The 17,036-nt window shown below is 42.2% G+C and overlaps 2 protein-coding genes across 2 annotated transcripts; one reads left to right on the forward strand and one right to left on the reverse strand.

The window, feature by feature from the left end:
* The first annotated feature begins 1,118 nt into the window (after positions 1-1,118).
* On the forward strand, positions 1,119-4,559 carry LOC137296339 (beta-1 adrenergic receptor-like). Its single transcript, XM_067828112.1, has 2 exons — positions 1,119-1,355; positions 2,345-4,559. The coding sequence occupies exon 2, from the start codon at positions 2,352-2,354 to the stop codon at positions 3,288-3,290; it is 939 nt and encodes a 312-aa protein (XP_067684213.1). The 5' UTR covers positions 1,119-1,355; positions 2,345-2,351; the 3' UTR covers positions 3,291-4,559.
* Positions 4,560-5,045: 486 nt separating this feature from the next.
* LOC137296553 (proton myo-inositol cotransporter-like) lies at positions 5,046-16,893 on the reverse strand. The gene is made up of 9 exons (XM_067828359.1): positions 16,404-16,893; positions 13,897-14,056; positions 11,655-11,863; positions 10,492-10,603; positions 9,963-10,123; positions 9,121-9,247; positions 8,586-8,818; positions 7,979-8,131; positions 5,046-7,435 (listed from the first exon to the last, which is right to left on the reverse strand). Exons 1-9 carry the CDS (start codon positions 16,801-16,803, stop codon positions 7,215-7,217), a joined length of 1,776 nt encoding a protein of 591 aa, XP_067684460.1. The 5' UTR covers positions 16,804-16,893; the 3' UTR covers positions 5,046-7,214.
* Positions 16,894-17,036: the final 143 nt, after the last annotated feature.

Here is a 17,036-nt window from a genome sequence, read left to right on the forward strand (position 1 = left end):
CGCAGGTAACTACCAAATGTCAGAGACATTTCAATCAAAACGTTTCACATACATTATACTGAAATATTGTCACAAGCTTTAACCATCGTACACATTAACCCCAAAGAAACTGACAGGTGGAAAATATATCAAGTCCGCCATGTTAAACACGGGATCAGGTGACATTAACCCCAAAGTAACTGTCATGCTATCACTGCTGACAGAGGAAGTCCCTGAATAGTTTTAGTGCGCACGATTACGCAAAAACGTACGCACATACATACATATTTATGCACGTCACTCATTGTGATCAATAATATTTCGCGTGACGATAGAGCCCCATTTGACCCCGGTGTCTTACAGCCTGTTTCTTACGAAGAATGCCCAATCCTCTTGGAGCTGCTCATATTGTTAGACTATTGATGGTCGGTTATAAATAGATACACACTGCCCTTTGGAAAACGGTCAGAAGTAAAAATGTTACATTAGGGATGACACTGTTTTAGTACAGTAGAAATTCTGGGATTTTATGGTCTGAATTGCATTTGGGATCCGAACCCATGCTTTCAGTATGGCCGTTCTCAGAGTGAGTTCCTATGGCAAGCACAAACTATTTGCTTTGGTGACGAAGAGTCTACTACTGACTTAGGTGACAACACCTTTCAGACACTATCGTGAGTATTAGTTGTGGTTGTACACTTTCGAAATGTTATTTACTGGATGTGCTCAATACTTTCTGGTGTGTTCCCATGGAGATACAGGTTAGAATTGATCTTCAGAAACCCATGGTTGTCGTGAAAGGCGTCTAATGGGATCGGGTGATAAAGCTCGCTGACTTAGTTGACGTGTATCATCGCATCCCAAATGTGTAGATTGATGATGATGCTGATGATCACTGGATTGCCTGGTTTAGACACAATTATCTACAACTGGAAGAAAAATGTTGATTCCGTCGAAAAAAATGCATACGACGTATACTCACTGACTTTTGAAGGCGAGCTGGGGCTGGATACTGCAGATCTGAATGTCACCGAAACGTTTGACACCAATACAAGATGTAGGGATAAGTGCTCCATTAAAGGAAACTGCCCGAATTAGCCCACAACCAGCGCTGTTGGACAGAGTTTGGACAACTGTATGGTTAGCATTGCAAGCAACTCGGTGTATCAACTCGGATCAGAAGGGAGACAGTGCTTGGCTGACTTCAAGTTCTGTAAACATTGCAAGCAACTGGGTGTATCAGTTCTGTTCGGAGACGAGAAAGTAGCCGACTCTAAGGTCCCTTAGGATTGCAAGCAGTTGGGTGTTGCAACTCTGGTTACAGGAAAGATAGTGTTCGGCCGCTTCTACAGTTACCAATTTGTCTTTCTCTAAAGGTACGTTTATATTCTCGATTTCTGAAAGTTTGTGATGTAATCATTGATGAATCACGAATGTTGGAATATTTCCATTAGAAAACAATAACTGGTTCTTCTCAGTTGAAGATCATTGTACATATTACTGACTTTGTTTTTTGTGTGAATTAATGAGTTGACTAGCGAACAAGACAGATCCATGTTTGTAGTGTTTTAAAGTTTCTCAACTTCCACACACCAAAGAGTCCGCAGTAACAAACGACACTAGTTACAACAGCATCATGTCTACAGAAAATGGGGGCGTAACTATAAAAACGCCAATACACTTACACTTCAACAACCCTAATTTGACAGCAATATGACCTTTTCATACAATTTACAGCAACGTGATTAGCGTTCCTCTGTTTGCTACTTCTATAGATGTCCTACACCGTGCAGCAATGTGTGTATGTATGTATGTGTGTATGTATGTGTGTGTGTATGTATGTGTGTGTGTGTGTATGTATGTATGTATGTATGTGTGTATGTATGTATGTATGTATGTATGTATGTATGTATGTATGTATGTATGTATGTATGTATGTATATATGTATGTATGTATGTATGTATGTATATATGTATGTATGTATGTATGTATGTGTTTATGTATTTATGTATGTTTTGTTGCTGTTTTCGCTTTTCCATTTTAGAAGGGAATTCTTAAGTTTGTAATTAGGCAATATTTGTTCCTTTATTCCTGAGTAAGTGACTGAGGTTTTACCTCGATGTTTCGGGGGAGAGTACAGAATAGACATTAGAACTATATACGGAATCGAACTCGGGTTTCGGTTTGAAATTCGAAAGCGTCAACCACTAGGCTACCCAAGCCATACTTCATGACAGTTCATGTAACGAGTATATTGCCATTGTGTAGTGTCAAGAGTTTATAGTTACAACCAACAAGATATAACAGGAGGTAAACGACAACAGATTGGATATTTCAACCTATTCTAATGTTATCTGTTTCCAGCTTCGCCATGGAATCATTGGTTTGGAACAAGACCGACAGTTACGTATCGAATACGGTAGACTTCAGTGATAGATTTATTGGTATTTTTGGCGTCATCCTCGCCATTTGGGTCACTGTCTCCAATGTCACCTTCATCATCAGCATCGTCAGGGACGGCGTCAGACGCCGCAGTCTCTTCTGGCTTCTCATCACTAACCTTTCTGTCGCTGACGCACTGGTAGGTGTTGGGGTTGCACCATATGCTGCTCTCTACTACTACAAAGGGTTCTGGATATTTGGAGAAAGCTTTTGTCACGTTTGGGTCACGTCCGACTGGATGCTTGGCATTGTTTCTATCGTGACTCTTATAATCATCAGTTCTGAACGCTCGGTGAATATTAAACAAGGCAGTCAGACGACGACTGGGACGACCAAGTGCGTCATCGTCTGTCTGATGATGGTGTTCCCGTGGGCGATAGGTGCAGCTATCGCCATATTCATAACTATCGTCCTAAATGAAGTTGAGAAGTACCAAAACCAATGCTATTTCATAGTTGAACCGCCCCAAAAAATATTATCTCCAGTGATAACTTTCTTTATTCCGATATTTGTGTGCATCGGCGTCGATATTGGCATCCTGTTGAAATGGCGAAAGTTGACTCAAGAACAGGACGAATACTCCAGGAAACGGATTGTGGGAGTTCTCTTGGTCTGTGCTGCCTATATGTTGATGCGAACACCTTTCTATGTTATATTCCCCCTAAGCGCATTTGGTGTGTATGCCCCTCACAAGGCAGTTTCTGTATCCCACTGGCTGGCATATGCCAACTCAGGAGTGAACCCCCTTTTGTGGCTGGTGTCCCCCGAAGTACGGGAGGGATATTGGTCGTTCGTATGCTGTCGAGGAAGAGGACAGCAGAGGAGGGCAGAGAAAAGTGACGAGGTTACAATGTCGCCTGTGAGTTGAAATAGTCGTCAGAGAACCAGGGAATGAATGCCCCAATGTTAACGAAAGTCTTGAAAATGTGTACCACGTTTGTTACCAAATGAGAATGATAAGTTGTAAAATATCTCAAAATCGGGAATAACCGTGTCAGTGCGGTAGACGACAGTGAAAACCCCAAACTCATACATGAAAGCACTTCCATTTTCACATAATTCTGCTTCTGCAGTCAAGAAAATTATGTCTTGGGGCCCAAATCTGCTAATATCTGACCAAAACCTTCCTAGGAACATCTTGAAAGCCCATCACAGTAACAGTCGTTTAAGAAACTAATGGTGTCTTAATGATGGGGGACTAACTAATGACACAACGGGAGCAGTAACTGCAAACACGTGCTTCATAGTACATGTCATCGTTATTTGGTGACAAACGGACCCGCAGACAACTTTTCATGCCCTTGCCCTTTATCAATTTAAACCACGATAATATGTTTTGGTATTATTGTTGCTTCACATGGACATGTTCATACTTTCATGTTCACACAGGCTTTTGCTGTTAAGAAAGGTTCATGTCCTTAGGGCCTAAAGCTTCTGATGTCAGATTCAAAACCTCCAGGCACATCTTATGATAATCTAGCTCTGACCCAGAGAGGTTCTATAGGGAACATTTACATGTGGATAAAACCTAGGTTCATTACTATAAGGACGGGTAAAAACAAACATATGGAGCATGTAACATCAGCACTGGAAAGCGAAGGTTGTATCACCTGGAACGTTTATGCCTGCTGAGGGTGTCGTCTTGAGAGACAATCCTCCAAACGTGGAAATTAACTACATATATGTATGGAATTATTTGGTGTATGAAACTGAAAAGATGTGCCCTCTGCCATCAAGACAATGCGCAAGTCTACAAATTGGGTCTTGTCCTGGCTTCAGTCTACCAGTCTGGCTTCGAATGTCCGTAGCATCCAACTGATTCGTATGCGTTGGCTCCACGAAATCTGCAGCCGGAACCCATATCGAGTTAAACGATTACGTCTCCACAGATACCTCTTTGGACAGCCGAGAGAAAAGTCTTCTACAAAACTCGGAAAACAAGGTCAAGTCTTGCTGAATGAAGTTCAGATAACAAATAGTATTATACCTCAGGCTCAGACAGAATAGTTCCTTGTATCTTGTGTTTCTTACATGATACCTTTTGCATTGTAATTTATACAAGATCATTTTGACAGTTATTTGACACCTGCGACCTGCTTGACCTATCAATTACCGTAAATAAACACTTTCTGGTGTATAAGACTTCGGCCTCTTTCAATGTTGACAGATGTTCACCGTTCCTATACCTGCATGCTAACATTAGAAAGTTATGCCATAAACTGGACTATTGATTTTAGAAGATAATAACATACTGGCGGATAGACTGCGTGAGGCAGTGCAATGTTATTATAGGCACATTTGATATGTTTCAAACGTATCGGAGGAAGAATCTACCTTTGAAAGTCATACTTGAAATGGCGTTTGCTATAGATGTACTTCGGATTGCCAATTTCGCTAAATTCAACATGTGAAATATACCGACAACAGCAGCATTGACTATCCATCCATCTATCCACCTACTATCCTTAACCCAAAATACTGACAATGTATACTTATGTCCAAAGCTACTTTTCTTCTTTCTTATACCGAGTTAGCAGCGGTTTCCCCGTAATGGTACAAGAATGGAAATTGGGAGGTGGAAGAGAAAGTGTGAGGTGTGAAATTTAACACAACACAGCACACGTTGATGTTATCATACAGTTTATTCAAGATTTGGCAAAGTGACAATGTCAGTGGCAAGACACTTATTATTCTGTTGGTTGTGAAGTAGAGTCTCTCAAAGTTAGAGAGTGTTCCGCAGCATGCTGTGTCAGCTTAAACTAAGCAAATGTCAGTTTGAATGCTGCTTTGGCGAGTGATATTGGCTTGGTGGATAGGTTCAACTAATCTTGTTGTAGTTAAAGAGATTACCAAAGTTGTACTTGAAGGTTAAAGACTTAGTGTAAAGATGACAATTCACAAAAGCAACACCCGGGATCACCTTTGAAAGACATATACACTTATAAGATACTTGATATTTGATATTACGCCATTACCAAGATATTATATGTCAAAACGTGATGGTCAGCATCGACAGTTATATTCCCGAGTCTAGCGACGAGATGACGTAATACTCTGATAAATAAAATATACACGAATACAAAAGTGACCTGTTCAATGATTAAATGAGATGCAGACGGAGACCTATGATTGGGAACAGAACCGAGAACCATCGATAGACGAGGTGAGTGAGTGAAGTGTCCACCGTGAACACTGTCGGGAACAGACGCATGGTTGACGGGGTTGGTGTCACATGAACCGTGTTGGGGAAGGTGAGAATGGGGTGTCCACCGTGAGGTCTGTGGGCATAGAACTGTGGCGGACGAGGTGAGAGTGAGTGTCTATCGTGAAGTCTGTGGGGATAGAACCGTGGTTGGGGAGGTGAGAGAGGGGTGTCCACCGTGAAGTCTTTGGGGATACAACCGTGGTGGGGGAGGTGAGAGTGGGGCTTCCACCGTGAAGTCTGATGGGGATAATACCGTTGTGGGGAGGTGAGAGTGGGGTGTCCACCGTGAAGTCTGTGGGGATAGAACTGTGGCGGACGAGGTGAGAGTGGGGTGTCCACCGTGAGGTCTGTTGGGATAGAACTGTGGTTGGGAAGGTGCGAGTGGGGTGTCCACCGTGACGTCTGTTGGGGATAGTACCGTGGTTGGGGAGGTGACAGTAGGGTGTCCACCGTGAAGTTTGTGGGGATGGAGCCATGGTTCCGGAAGTGAGAGTGGGGCTCCTTTATTGCACATACCCGTAATATAGACAATGGCACGTGTGGTTTCCAGGTGAGGTCAATAGCTGGTGGATGTCTTTGCACGTGAGGTGAATAACGTGTTAGTATCTATGCAATAATACTAGTCAGTAATACGCAAGTATGTTTAGAGGTGAGGTCAGTATCGAAACGTGTCTCACTGGCGAGCTATCAAATGTCAGAGACATTTGAATGAAAACGTTTTGAGCCTACGTTATACTGAAATATTGTCACACCCTTTAACCGTCGTAGATAGTGTCCCTATCGGATAGCAGTAATCAAGATGAGATACCAGCTTTTTGATATTAGCTCGAACATTCAGCATCACTCTACATGGACTGGATTCTTTCAAAAAGTAATTAGTGAAGTGATGGAACTAGCTTGAACATCGGCTGGCAGTGGAAATATTGGGTTTGTATTTTCTATGACATCCAGCTGTACTGTTTACGTTAGGTTTGTAAGCACTGAGAAACATACAGAACTGTCTGCTCCAGCTGTTGTCAAGGTTAAGATAACTATGTCAGAGAGCTATGACAAACACATGCGACGTTCAGTGATGTAAACATTACTGAGCGTAATTTGTCAAATGAAAACCGATTTAGACACCAAGTAAAATGGACACGAGGATTACTATTGCTGAACTATTATTAAATATTATGTTTGATTGTCAACATGCATTACCGATTACCTTATAGGAAATTACTTCAAGAAAATATATGTCCAGTCCTGTGCTCTGTTTTTACTCAGTTAGCCCTTAAACTCTAACTGGAGTTTCGTCGCCAGATTCGCACTGGTTTCGTCACATTGATGGTCCCGGTACCCAAACACGGACTTGTTTCAAAGTCTGGTATGGCCTAGGTGTGATCTGTTCATATATTCGGGATCACATTGGGAGCACAACCTTTCGTTATCGAATTCGTGAGCACAGTAGCCTTCCGTTTTGTGCATGAAACAACAATATGTATTTACACATGTATGATGTAGAAATAGACATCTGTAAAATATATGGTCTAGCCCTTTCTGATCACAGACTTATACGATAATGAATTAGTCACTAAGAAGACAGATCTGTCAAGCATCTGAACCTAACGCTGTTTCCTTGTCTCCTGTCTTAGCGGTGTATTGCTTGCTCAGTTGATCTGCATGTAAGAAGTGAATCCTCTCTTCACGTGACCCGGAAGTCATAAACAGCTGTTCCACTTCTTCAAGACTTTTGTCTTTAGTCTCTGGGAGGAATATGACAACGAAGATAAACCCTACCACGCACATGCCTCCGTACAGCCAAAAGGTTCCTGTAAGACGTCAAAGAAAGTCTTATATTCATCATTTACGTAAATGACCACGCAATCCATGATTATATACTACCAATCAGTCAGCAGCTCGATCTCCACCTACACCACGATGTGTTTACACCACGACGTGTTTACACCACGATGTGTTTACACCACGACGTGTTTACACCACGACGTGTTTACACTTCAACGTATATTCGTTATTGTTTTCGGTGTCATGATTTGCTAATGATATGGCAAGAATACATAATGATTCATGACCGAGTTGCGTTTAACGACCATGATTTATTTCTGAAAGCACGTAACCTTAAGGTCATGATACTAAATCCTACAGACTGTCTCTGGTGAGAACAGTTGAGAGTACCCTTACTACGTTAAACAATATTTCACTCCGCCATACAAAAGTAGGATACAACACTTGTAATGACGTCACACAACTGCAGACTCAATTGGATCCGAATATTCTTTGCCGTATAGACGATGACACTTTCTGTCTGGAAATTGCCTTATCCCACTACATGGCAATGCAGACATTTTACTCACCATACTTTGTAATGGCCTCTGTGAGGGTCAAGAACGTGAGGGAGATGAGCAGATTGAATGTCCAGTTTGTGGCTCCTGCTATGGCCGTGCACGTGCCACGTGCCCACAGGGGGTATATCTCCGCATTTACTGTCCAAGGTATTGGTCCAAGGCCTTGAAAACGTAACCAGCCATGGTCAAAATAGTTGTCTTATATAGGACGTGTGGTCATATAGGACAAAATCTCAGGTCATACTAGTGGAAGATTTAACTGATTTTTATGAAAAGAAATCAAAATGTCTTTATGATTTAAAATCATATATTAGTATCAAAAGAATGCAAAACATTTGGCTCCTAAAATTCATCTAATATTGTTTATTCTTGGGGCAGTTGAGACTACACAGGCAGAATAGTAAAGCCATACTTCGATAACACCAAACACAAAATCATATTTGTTTGTTTAACTCCGTGCTCAGCAATAATCCAGCCACAAAGTGGCAGCAGTGTCGAGTCAGATTCTACATGATTATATCAATATATGGAATGTTTAATATATGACACATTCCATCCGACACAACATTTTTCAGAAAATTATATTATTGCGTTCCATGAACATTTTGGTTCTTACCTGGTGCAAATGAGAACACAAATAGCACCATCCCGAGGACAGGCATCCATGAATAGTTGTTAGGACAATATCCGTAGGCGAACGTGAAGCTGGACCCCGATTGGTCACTTGCATTACACCGCCCAACCAATGAGCGACCATTGTCGTTAGAATCGACAGGTAGACAGGAACCATCTGTGGAGACGTCGTAGCAAAAGCCGCAGTCGGTGTTCGTAGTGCACTGATTGCAGTTGCTGAGGATATGAAACAGACGCTATAGACTGTGCTGTTATATTCCAGCAATATCACGGTATCGAACTCGGGTCTGCAGTGTAACGAGCAAACGCTTTATCCACTCGGCTACCCGCCCCCCACCAATCTTTCAGATTGCCACAACCCCTATCTCGAAGAGACATCTGAGATACATCTTTACACAGACACTATAGGCGTTTACATCTAACAGAGAGAGTGAGTGGATTATGAATTATGCAACATCGATTTTTTTCAGCGATTATCAATTACAGTATTGTTTGGGGTTGAACTGAGTGAGGATTACCTGTACAGTTTGTTACAAGCGCCGGTATACGTTTCATTGTTGAATGTCTCCGTCACGTTGATTGGTGGAGATTTAATGGCGGCGAGTTGAAAGCCGGTGGCCAGGATGCCAAGAGAGATGAATACACCTGAAACATGTTCATCATGGTATATTGGACCCTTATTAACCCACGTCTCAAAACAGTCATAATTTACATGTGTATTTACAAACAAGAGTTTGATATGTGTGAGATATCTCTGCCCCTCTATGCTTATTCCTCCCTGTGATTAACCCCCTTTATGCCTAGTGCCGTCTATTCTTAACTCACTCTGCGATGAATCCCCTGTTTGCTCAAACATCTATGTGATGAATCCTCTCTATCCCCAACCTTCTCTGTGATAAACTCCCTCTATGCTCAACCCTCTCTGTACTCAGTCCCCTCTATGCTCAACCCTCTCTGTACTCAGCCCCCTCTATGCTCAATCCTCTCTGTGCTCAGCTCCATGCTCAACCTCTCTGTACTCAACCCCCTCTATGCTCAATCCTCTCTATACTCAGCTCTATGCTCAACCTCTCTGTGATGCACCCTTCTATGCTGAACCCTCTCTCTGCTCTGCCTCCTCTGTGCTCAACCTCTCTGTGCTCGACACTCTCGGTGAACAACCCATTCTATGCTCAATTCTCCCTGTGATTAACCCCCTTTATGTTCAGCCCTTTCTGTGCTCAAACCCACTGGGCCCAAAGTGATTTGTATTCAGTCTCATCACTGTTTCACCGTCCCATCTTTTCTTCACCTCTCTAGGTTCCTGCCCGTCAGTCACCCATCCCCTCTGTAACCACCGCCAAACTACTCGTCCACCTACCCACAAGGCTACATAGAAGCAACACCTTCCTGCCCAGTTTGTCGATGAGGTACATGCCGATGAAGGTGGCGAGGAAGTTGACTGCGTTGGGCGCCACAACTAGCCAGATAGCATGTCGTACAGAGAAACCCGCCATCACCATGATGGTCGCGCTGTAGTAACTGGAACAGACGCCAACCAGTGATGATTATACACCTTGTATATGATCTTCCTCTGTGCTGACATATGCATTACACAACCGACATCATCCAATTGTGAAACAAATGTTTTAGCAAAAGCTTATAGCGTTTGGCCCCGACAGAAATACCGTATTTTGACGCTTTTTAAAGCAACTGGCATAATGTGCAAATTTTTATTTGTCTTCCTCATCTGAACGTAGTCCTATTACAAAAGATGTTCTGTTACGTTTTGAGGTCATCCGGCATGTCAAACGCTCCGCCGACCCCCAATACCCCCAGTAGTATTGTAAGTAGTATGATGAAGCCGAATGCCCACGGGGATGGATGAAGCCATTGATGACTGTACGTACATAACGGTGTTAATGCCGCACACTTGCTGGAAGAACTGAAGCCCGGCACCGACAAACAGACTCCGCCTGACGTGGGGGGTGGTGAGCACCTGGCTCAGGGTACATCCGTTTTCTGAAACGATGTGCAGGAGCGGATACAGCTTTCTTGAGGGTGCACACTACTGAGAAAAGGCAAGGTGGGGTGCACGCTTGATTTTCACCCGAGTTTCAACGGTCATTTAACAAAATTACAAGACCAAAGTGGGGTGCGCACCCTTGCAACCCTACTCTGGTTCGGCCTGTGGCATGGGGTGAATATCTCGTGTATGGTGCTACAGTCGGGCCACTTATCTGCAAACTCTATACACATTCACGGCCTGGGAATGAATCCGTTCCTAAAAACTCAACTTTCAACATATCCTTTCTCCCGACTAGCTATTAAGATACCCCCTTTTATTGTGAAATGGCCTTTCTGTTAAAGCAGGAAGAAAACCTTTGACGAGTTTACCTTTCAAAAATTAAAGTCACGTAGATGTAACATCTGCCGTTGTGTGGTCTTAGTGTTTTCGTTTTTCAGAAGTTCTCAGTAACTATGAGCTCACGCGCACTGGTACGCCCGTCAAAGGAACATTTGTTAGTTGGGTTTCAGTGTATATGACTGTACTTCTTCAATCAACTGTTTCATTTCCGCCTTTGAATAACGAACGCACTGCAAACGTTAGTCTGCCAGCAGCTAATACTGTGTTTCAGACATATATACTGTAGACTTAAATGGGTTGATTTCATCAAGAAAAGACAAAACTGTTAACTACCACAGATGTCTGCATTTGCACAAGCTAAGTTATCAAATGTTGATATACTAACAGGAGTTAAAGAGTGTTCATGTGTGCTCCTAATACCATATGAGTCATATGAAAGTAAAACTCAAACGATAAATTCACCTTTCGAAAAACAGACTTGATTACAAAGTCATGATATCAGAAAACACTTGAAATAACGTTGACGGCGTCCATCAAGAGTCACAAACGCCATGGACATTAATAACCTACATGTAATGCTAATTGTGTAGAAATTGACATTTCCTTGACATTAAACCTCTCTTTTGAGTCACGGCTTTGTATCTCTTTCATAAATATGGTGTGTATATGTTTTTTCATTTGGATGCATAATTTTTGAGATCTTACTGAACGAAGAGGCTTTCCTGGACTCCTCCAGTTTCTGTTCAATGGCCGCCATTTCTTCCTCCACATCTGTTGTTCCGCGAATCTGCACGAGAATTTCACGAGCTTTGTTCTGGTTCCCTGAATCGAGCATCCATCGAGGGCTCTCCGGGAGGAAGAGGAACCCCAGAAACTGCACAATACCGGGTACGGCAGCTAGTCCCAGCATGTACCTTGTGAAATATGAAAACACCTCGTTATAATGCCTAGTTCAAGCGCATGTTTTATCACATCGCTATATCACCTTGTTATAGCATCTGGTTTTGAGGATTAACGCGATTTATAGCAAGATAACTGCAGTGTACGACAAATATGAGAGTTAAAAAGTTTGTAACGGATGTTTTGGCGCGACCAGCTCAGCTCATGTGTTTATAAGTCAGGAAAGTCATGTCTGTCAGATAATAGCTGATATCGGATCACAGGCTCACAGCCGGATCACATGTTCACAATTATAGATCACGTTATGACCTTTTCTTAATAATTCCACGCTGCATGTTACATGAATTATACATAGGGAACGATTACAGTTATTCTTGCCAACATGACGCCCTACAGAAGTAATGGTGTACACTGAACAAACTAGTACACTCGGCTCCAGAGGAAACGTGTAGTTTGTCCCTGACTATTTGAAGCTGTACAAGTAATATGCTGTAAACAGTGTCGTAAACCTTTTTCGGCGCTTGGTCTGTCAGAAGTACGACGACGCAGTGCCAGCTCTGAGCTTAATACCGATAGTCATTAAAAGTACAGATTGTAGTAATTTGGGAGTTGAAGCATAATCGGGATTCGAAAACACAATTTCAATGTGAGGCACCGTATCGCTATCACGTAAAACGACAACGCCCCTAAAACATTTTTCGCGTTTCTTTCAGAGTTCAGTGTAATGCTAGCCTTGATAAAGAATCCAGTACCAGCGTGATTGCCTGACTTCAAGTCTTCGTCATTATCAGAGTTACAGCAGTTAATGCTACCTATTCGCTGACTCGTTCTGCATATCTGTTTAACGCGGAATTTAACTGCACAGCCCACTGCTTTGGGGCGTGAACTGCTACACAGCATGACAAGGTCGACAGCATTGCGAGGGCGCCCAAACGTGAATGATCTTTTACAGGACGTATAGGCTCAACACGATCGCTACAATGCACCATTGTTAACAGCATCGCTACAATGCGCCATTGTTAACAGCTTGGCTACAGATATTCTAATGCGTAAACACCATTGTTAAGGTGAGCCATCATATTTCATGATGCAATATTGTTACATGACGTCACAAAGTAAAATGGACATTCATACATAAGAGTGTCAATATCATTGCTACAGGGCGTCATAGATTGTTTCAGAAAGTCAAAACTTTAACAGCATTGTTAAATGGCGTCACGTCAACAGCCTTGGTACAGGGCGTCACGTCAACAGCCTTGGTACAGGGCGTCATGTCAACAACCTTGGTACAGGGTGTCACAGTATCGACGACATTGATATATAAATGCATGTGGACCCGTTTTCGTTTTTTTTCATCCAATGATCCAATCGATCCATCACTGTGCAGTGAACAGGTAACTATCATGAACTGCACGTGCATTTACCTTTCTGACCCAACGCTGCCGCTGTTACGGGTCATTGGCTGACTCGCTCTGCAAGCAGGGTGGATTTTGCTCTGTATTTTGTTGACAGTTACACAGACAGATTCTTTTCATACAAATCCATAAAATCGGTGATTTACAATGTGATTTGGTTGTCTGACAAAACACCCACTTGTAAAGTTTGAGATAGATGGGATCACTGGATGAAGAGATATTTACAAAACAAACGGGTCCACATGCATTTCCTACCAAAATATAGAGGGTGTCGTCTACAGCATTTGCTGCAGCGCGTCACAACATCACTGACATTGAGACACAACGTGAAAACTTACAGCATCTTTCTAATAGGGCGCCATAGCAGAATTGTTCCAGGATTGTGTCAATAACAGTCCTACAGAACCTCAGAGCACCAACACCAGTTATATAAGGAGTCACAGTACTAACGACATTGTCTTTCACAAAGGTGCGACAACAGCGTCAACGATGATCAGCTAATGACGGGAGAAGTTGGGAGTCTGAGAGGTCTGTTTCTAGCTAAGGTATCAAAGGTTACAATGTTGAAAGAGACAAAAGGCTCAAAAGGTGTTTTCAAGCTCTAATATTCAAATTTCTATAATTCTAATCACCTCCACCCCGTGTCTCGAAGTTCGCTGAAGGCGCCGGCGATGATGGAGGAGACGAGGATGCCGATGGTGATGAAGAGCTGGTTCAAGGTCACCAGCGTCCCTCGAATGTTCTTGGGGGCCACTTCCGCTACGTACACTGGGACTGTCACTGAGGCAAACCCTGATAAACAGACATCTTGTAAATTCTAACTGTCTCATCTCAAACGAATTGGACATAGGGCGAGCACCTGATGCACCGCGACAAGCTGTCAAGAGTTATTCCCCTTGCTAATCGTCTTTGCAAATATCCTCAAGGCAAGAGACCTACATTACAATGCCTAATCTGTATTATGAAAAAGACAGTACTGTTAAAATATGTAGCGAATGCGGCAGCTAGTTTCTATGTTTTTTCTTTTTGTTTAACAAAACGCTTGTGATCTTGTGGATAGAACGACTGATCAGATACTGTCTGTTAGTCGTTAAATGTACACACAGGCAGGCAGGCACGCACACACGCACACACGCACACACGCACGCACGCACACAACTTACATTAACTAATCTGAAACGAGTTAAATACTCCTCATATCAGCCAACATAAAGTGATCTCTGGGAACTGTGCTTGCTGCAACATCTGCATGATTCGCTCACTTCAACTGCATTATATGTGCGTGTGCGTGGACACGTCATGTGTTTATGGTGAGTGCTATCGTCCGGACAACGTGTATAAGTTTGGAGAATTTATTTCATGAAAGAGATGAATGCATCACTTTTCCAAATTCCGATCTATCCGTCTAGTGCCTTGCGATGTGTGGCTTTATCGACACACTTGTGCGTTTTTTTTGGTGATAATATCCCTTATCGGTTCTGATAAGAAATACTGCCAACCCACATCCTACAGGCATATCTTTAACTGGTTAATATGTACCGCGAGTACAATGACACCTTAGGATCACGGCCCTTGTCACTTGTCAAGTTCGTTTCAACCCCTTCAAACAGTGTGACGGCACCGTGGTTCACCTTTGTATATAGTTAACGATTGACGGTACCGTAAAAAACAGTCACTTAGCAAAGGCGTTGATATTCAAAGTGTCTTCTGCATTATTACTTAATATATTGACAGCAATAGCATCTTCTCTATCTTCGAAAAACTACAAAATTCAAAAGCATGGAGTAAAATGTATTGAAAACATCAAAATCTCAACTGAATCAACATTTTAAATCAACGTGACACGTTAAAGGTGGGTGGGTACCTGTCAACGTAATGGACGATGGACGCACACTTCATAAAATCACTGTATGAAAATAGAAACACAGAGAACAGAAAACATGGGCCTGCATAAATATTTCGGTAGTACAGATGATTTGATCAGAACTAGGTAAATACATTCAGGAGGGACAATTTCAAGAAAAGAACACCTGAAGTGCATTGATTTCGTCGGGATATTTATAGTGAGTTAAATGCACGAATTAATGGGAGAATTAAGAAGCACGTGGCAGTGAAAGATAAAAATGTGTAAACAAAGAATGTCAAAAAAAACCATAAATTATTCTCGAACATGTGATATATCCAATTTTCAAAAATTCATACAACTAATTTCATTTCATTTCCTAAGTATATGCCTCGGCAAACGTAGAAACATATCACATTTCTTTACTGTCGAAGTTACCAAGGTCATATAGAAAATTGACTGATCGCAGAACAATGCCCTACTGCTAACATAATACATTACATTTCATATTAAATGTCACGTGAGAGGAAAATAACCGAGTCATCATGGCAATAGACTGAGTGTTCATAATGAGTGGATAATGAAGTTATTTATACGAACGGTATACAGTGTCCTTGATTAAATATATATCACTCAATACACCCTTAAAAGGGCCAGGAAACTGTGACTGCGGCCTGCGACAATAGAATACTTTATCTATATGATAAATATATATATATCGATATTTACACAAACTATATCACGGTGGAGATGTGTGAACATAGGAAAGTGACGTCAGACAGCACACATATAAGCCATCTCACTACTAAAGTAGACTTTTACAAGACGCCTTTGATATCAAGGCTTTGGAAGTAACAAGAGGATGGAAATGGATGCTCATTCACTGAACCTATCTTTCCTAGCCTTTTTGTGCAGTGTTATATATATATTCAGAGACATAGGTATAGATCTGAAAAGGGTCTGCGTAGTGTTTTTGGAGAGTGAGCTTGTTGTTAGTTAATGTTGTCTAGAGAAACTTCTAAATGTAGAGTTAATATCATTGAAAGGTACTTTACAGACACTTCCTTTTAGGCAAAGTAAGTAACTGTTAAGCTTGTAGAAGCCTAGTCGCGGGCATGATTTCCGGAGATTTCAGATGCCACCTGTGTATAATTATGTGTAATCTCCACACTCATAAACGGTACTGTTTTATGTAAAGACATTATACAAAATAATATTTTTAAAATTCACACAAAGTTTAAAACGCCAAGAATTCCTAATTCTGTTATTTATGTAAGGGTGAGCTACACAGCATACCTATCCCGATTCCTACGATGATTCTCCCAACCAGTAGAAGCTCCTTATCCGGAGCAGCACCCATGACCAGAGCGCCGATAGTGAACACGACACTGGCCGCCATGATAGCTCTCCTTCTTCCAACATAATCTGCCAGGTATCCTCCACATAACGAGAAGATGGCCGCCGAGGCAACCGTCCCACTTACTATCACCTCCGTCCATATTGTATCCAACTTGAAATATGGCCTAATTAGGAGCATAGACCCGGAAACGATCCCAGTGTCATAGCCGAAAAGAAAGCCGCCGAGCGTAGCAAATGACGACACCACGTAAACAAACTTGGAGTTAGCACTCCGCCCTGCCTCACTCTCTTCTCGTCCCTTATATTCACCACCAGTGTTATCACTATCTTCCCTCATCACGACAGGTTACTGCTGTATTGCCTGGTCCCGTGACAGACTCATGACTGACAGGACAAGTGAGATCCCGGAGGTTAAAGGTTGTGTATTCACGTTTCATAGAAGTATGCTATATCGCTATGTATTGATTTCCTTGTAGCCATATTCCGCTCTCATGTGCCTCCTCAGGCGTGTAACAGATGTGCGTTTTCAACCATACAGCTGTATGTTTTGATATTTCTTTCATACGCCTC

This window comes from Haliotis asinina, chromosome 9 (assembly GCF_037392515.1).
Source record: "Haliotis asinina isolate JCU_RB_2024 chromosome 9, JCU_Hal_asi_v2, whole genome shotgun sequence".
Taxonomy (NCBI): domain Eukaryota; kingdom Metazoa; phylum Mollusca; class Gastropoda; order Lepetellida; family Haliotidae; genus Haliotis; species Haliotis asinina.

What these genes read in the sequence shown, in the direction of transcription:
- LOC137296339 (XM_067828112.1), top strand. Translation starts at nt 2,352, where the DNA reads ATGGAATCATTGGTTTGGAACAAGACCGACAGTTACGTATCGAATACG.
- LOC137296553 (XM_067828359.1), bottom strand. Translation starts at nt 16,803, where the DNA reads ATGAGGGAAGATAGTGATAACACTGGTGGTGAATATAAGGGACGAGAA. An exon ending in GCTTCTATGTAGCCTTGTGG is followed by an intron (nt 9,248 to 9,962) that starts GTAGGTGGACGA and finishes AACATGTTTCAG; the next exon opens with GTGTATTCATCTCTCTTGGC. An exon ending in GCTTGTAACAAACTGTACAG is followed by an intron (nt 8,819 to 9,120) that starts GTAATCCTCACT and finishes TCATATCCTCAG; the next exon opens with CAACTGCAATCAGTGCACTA.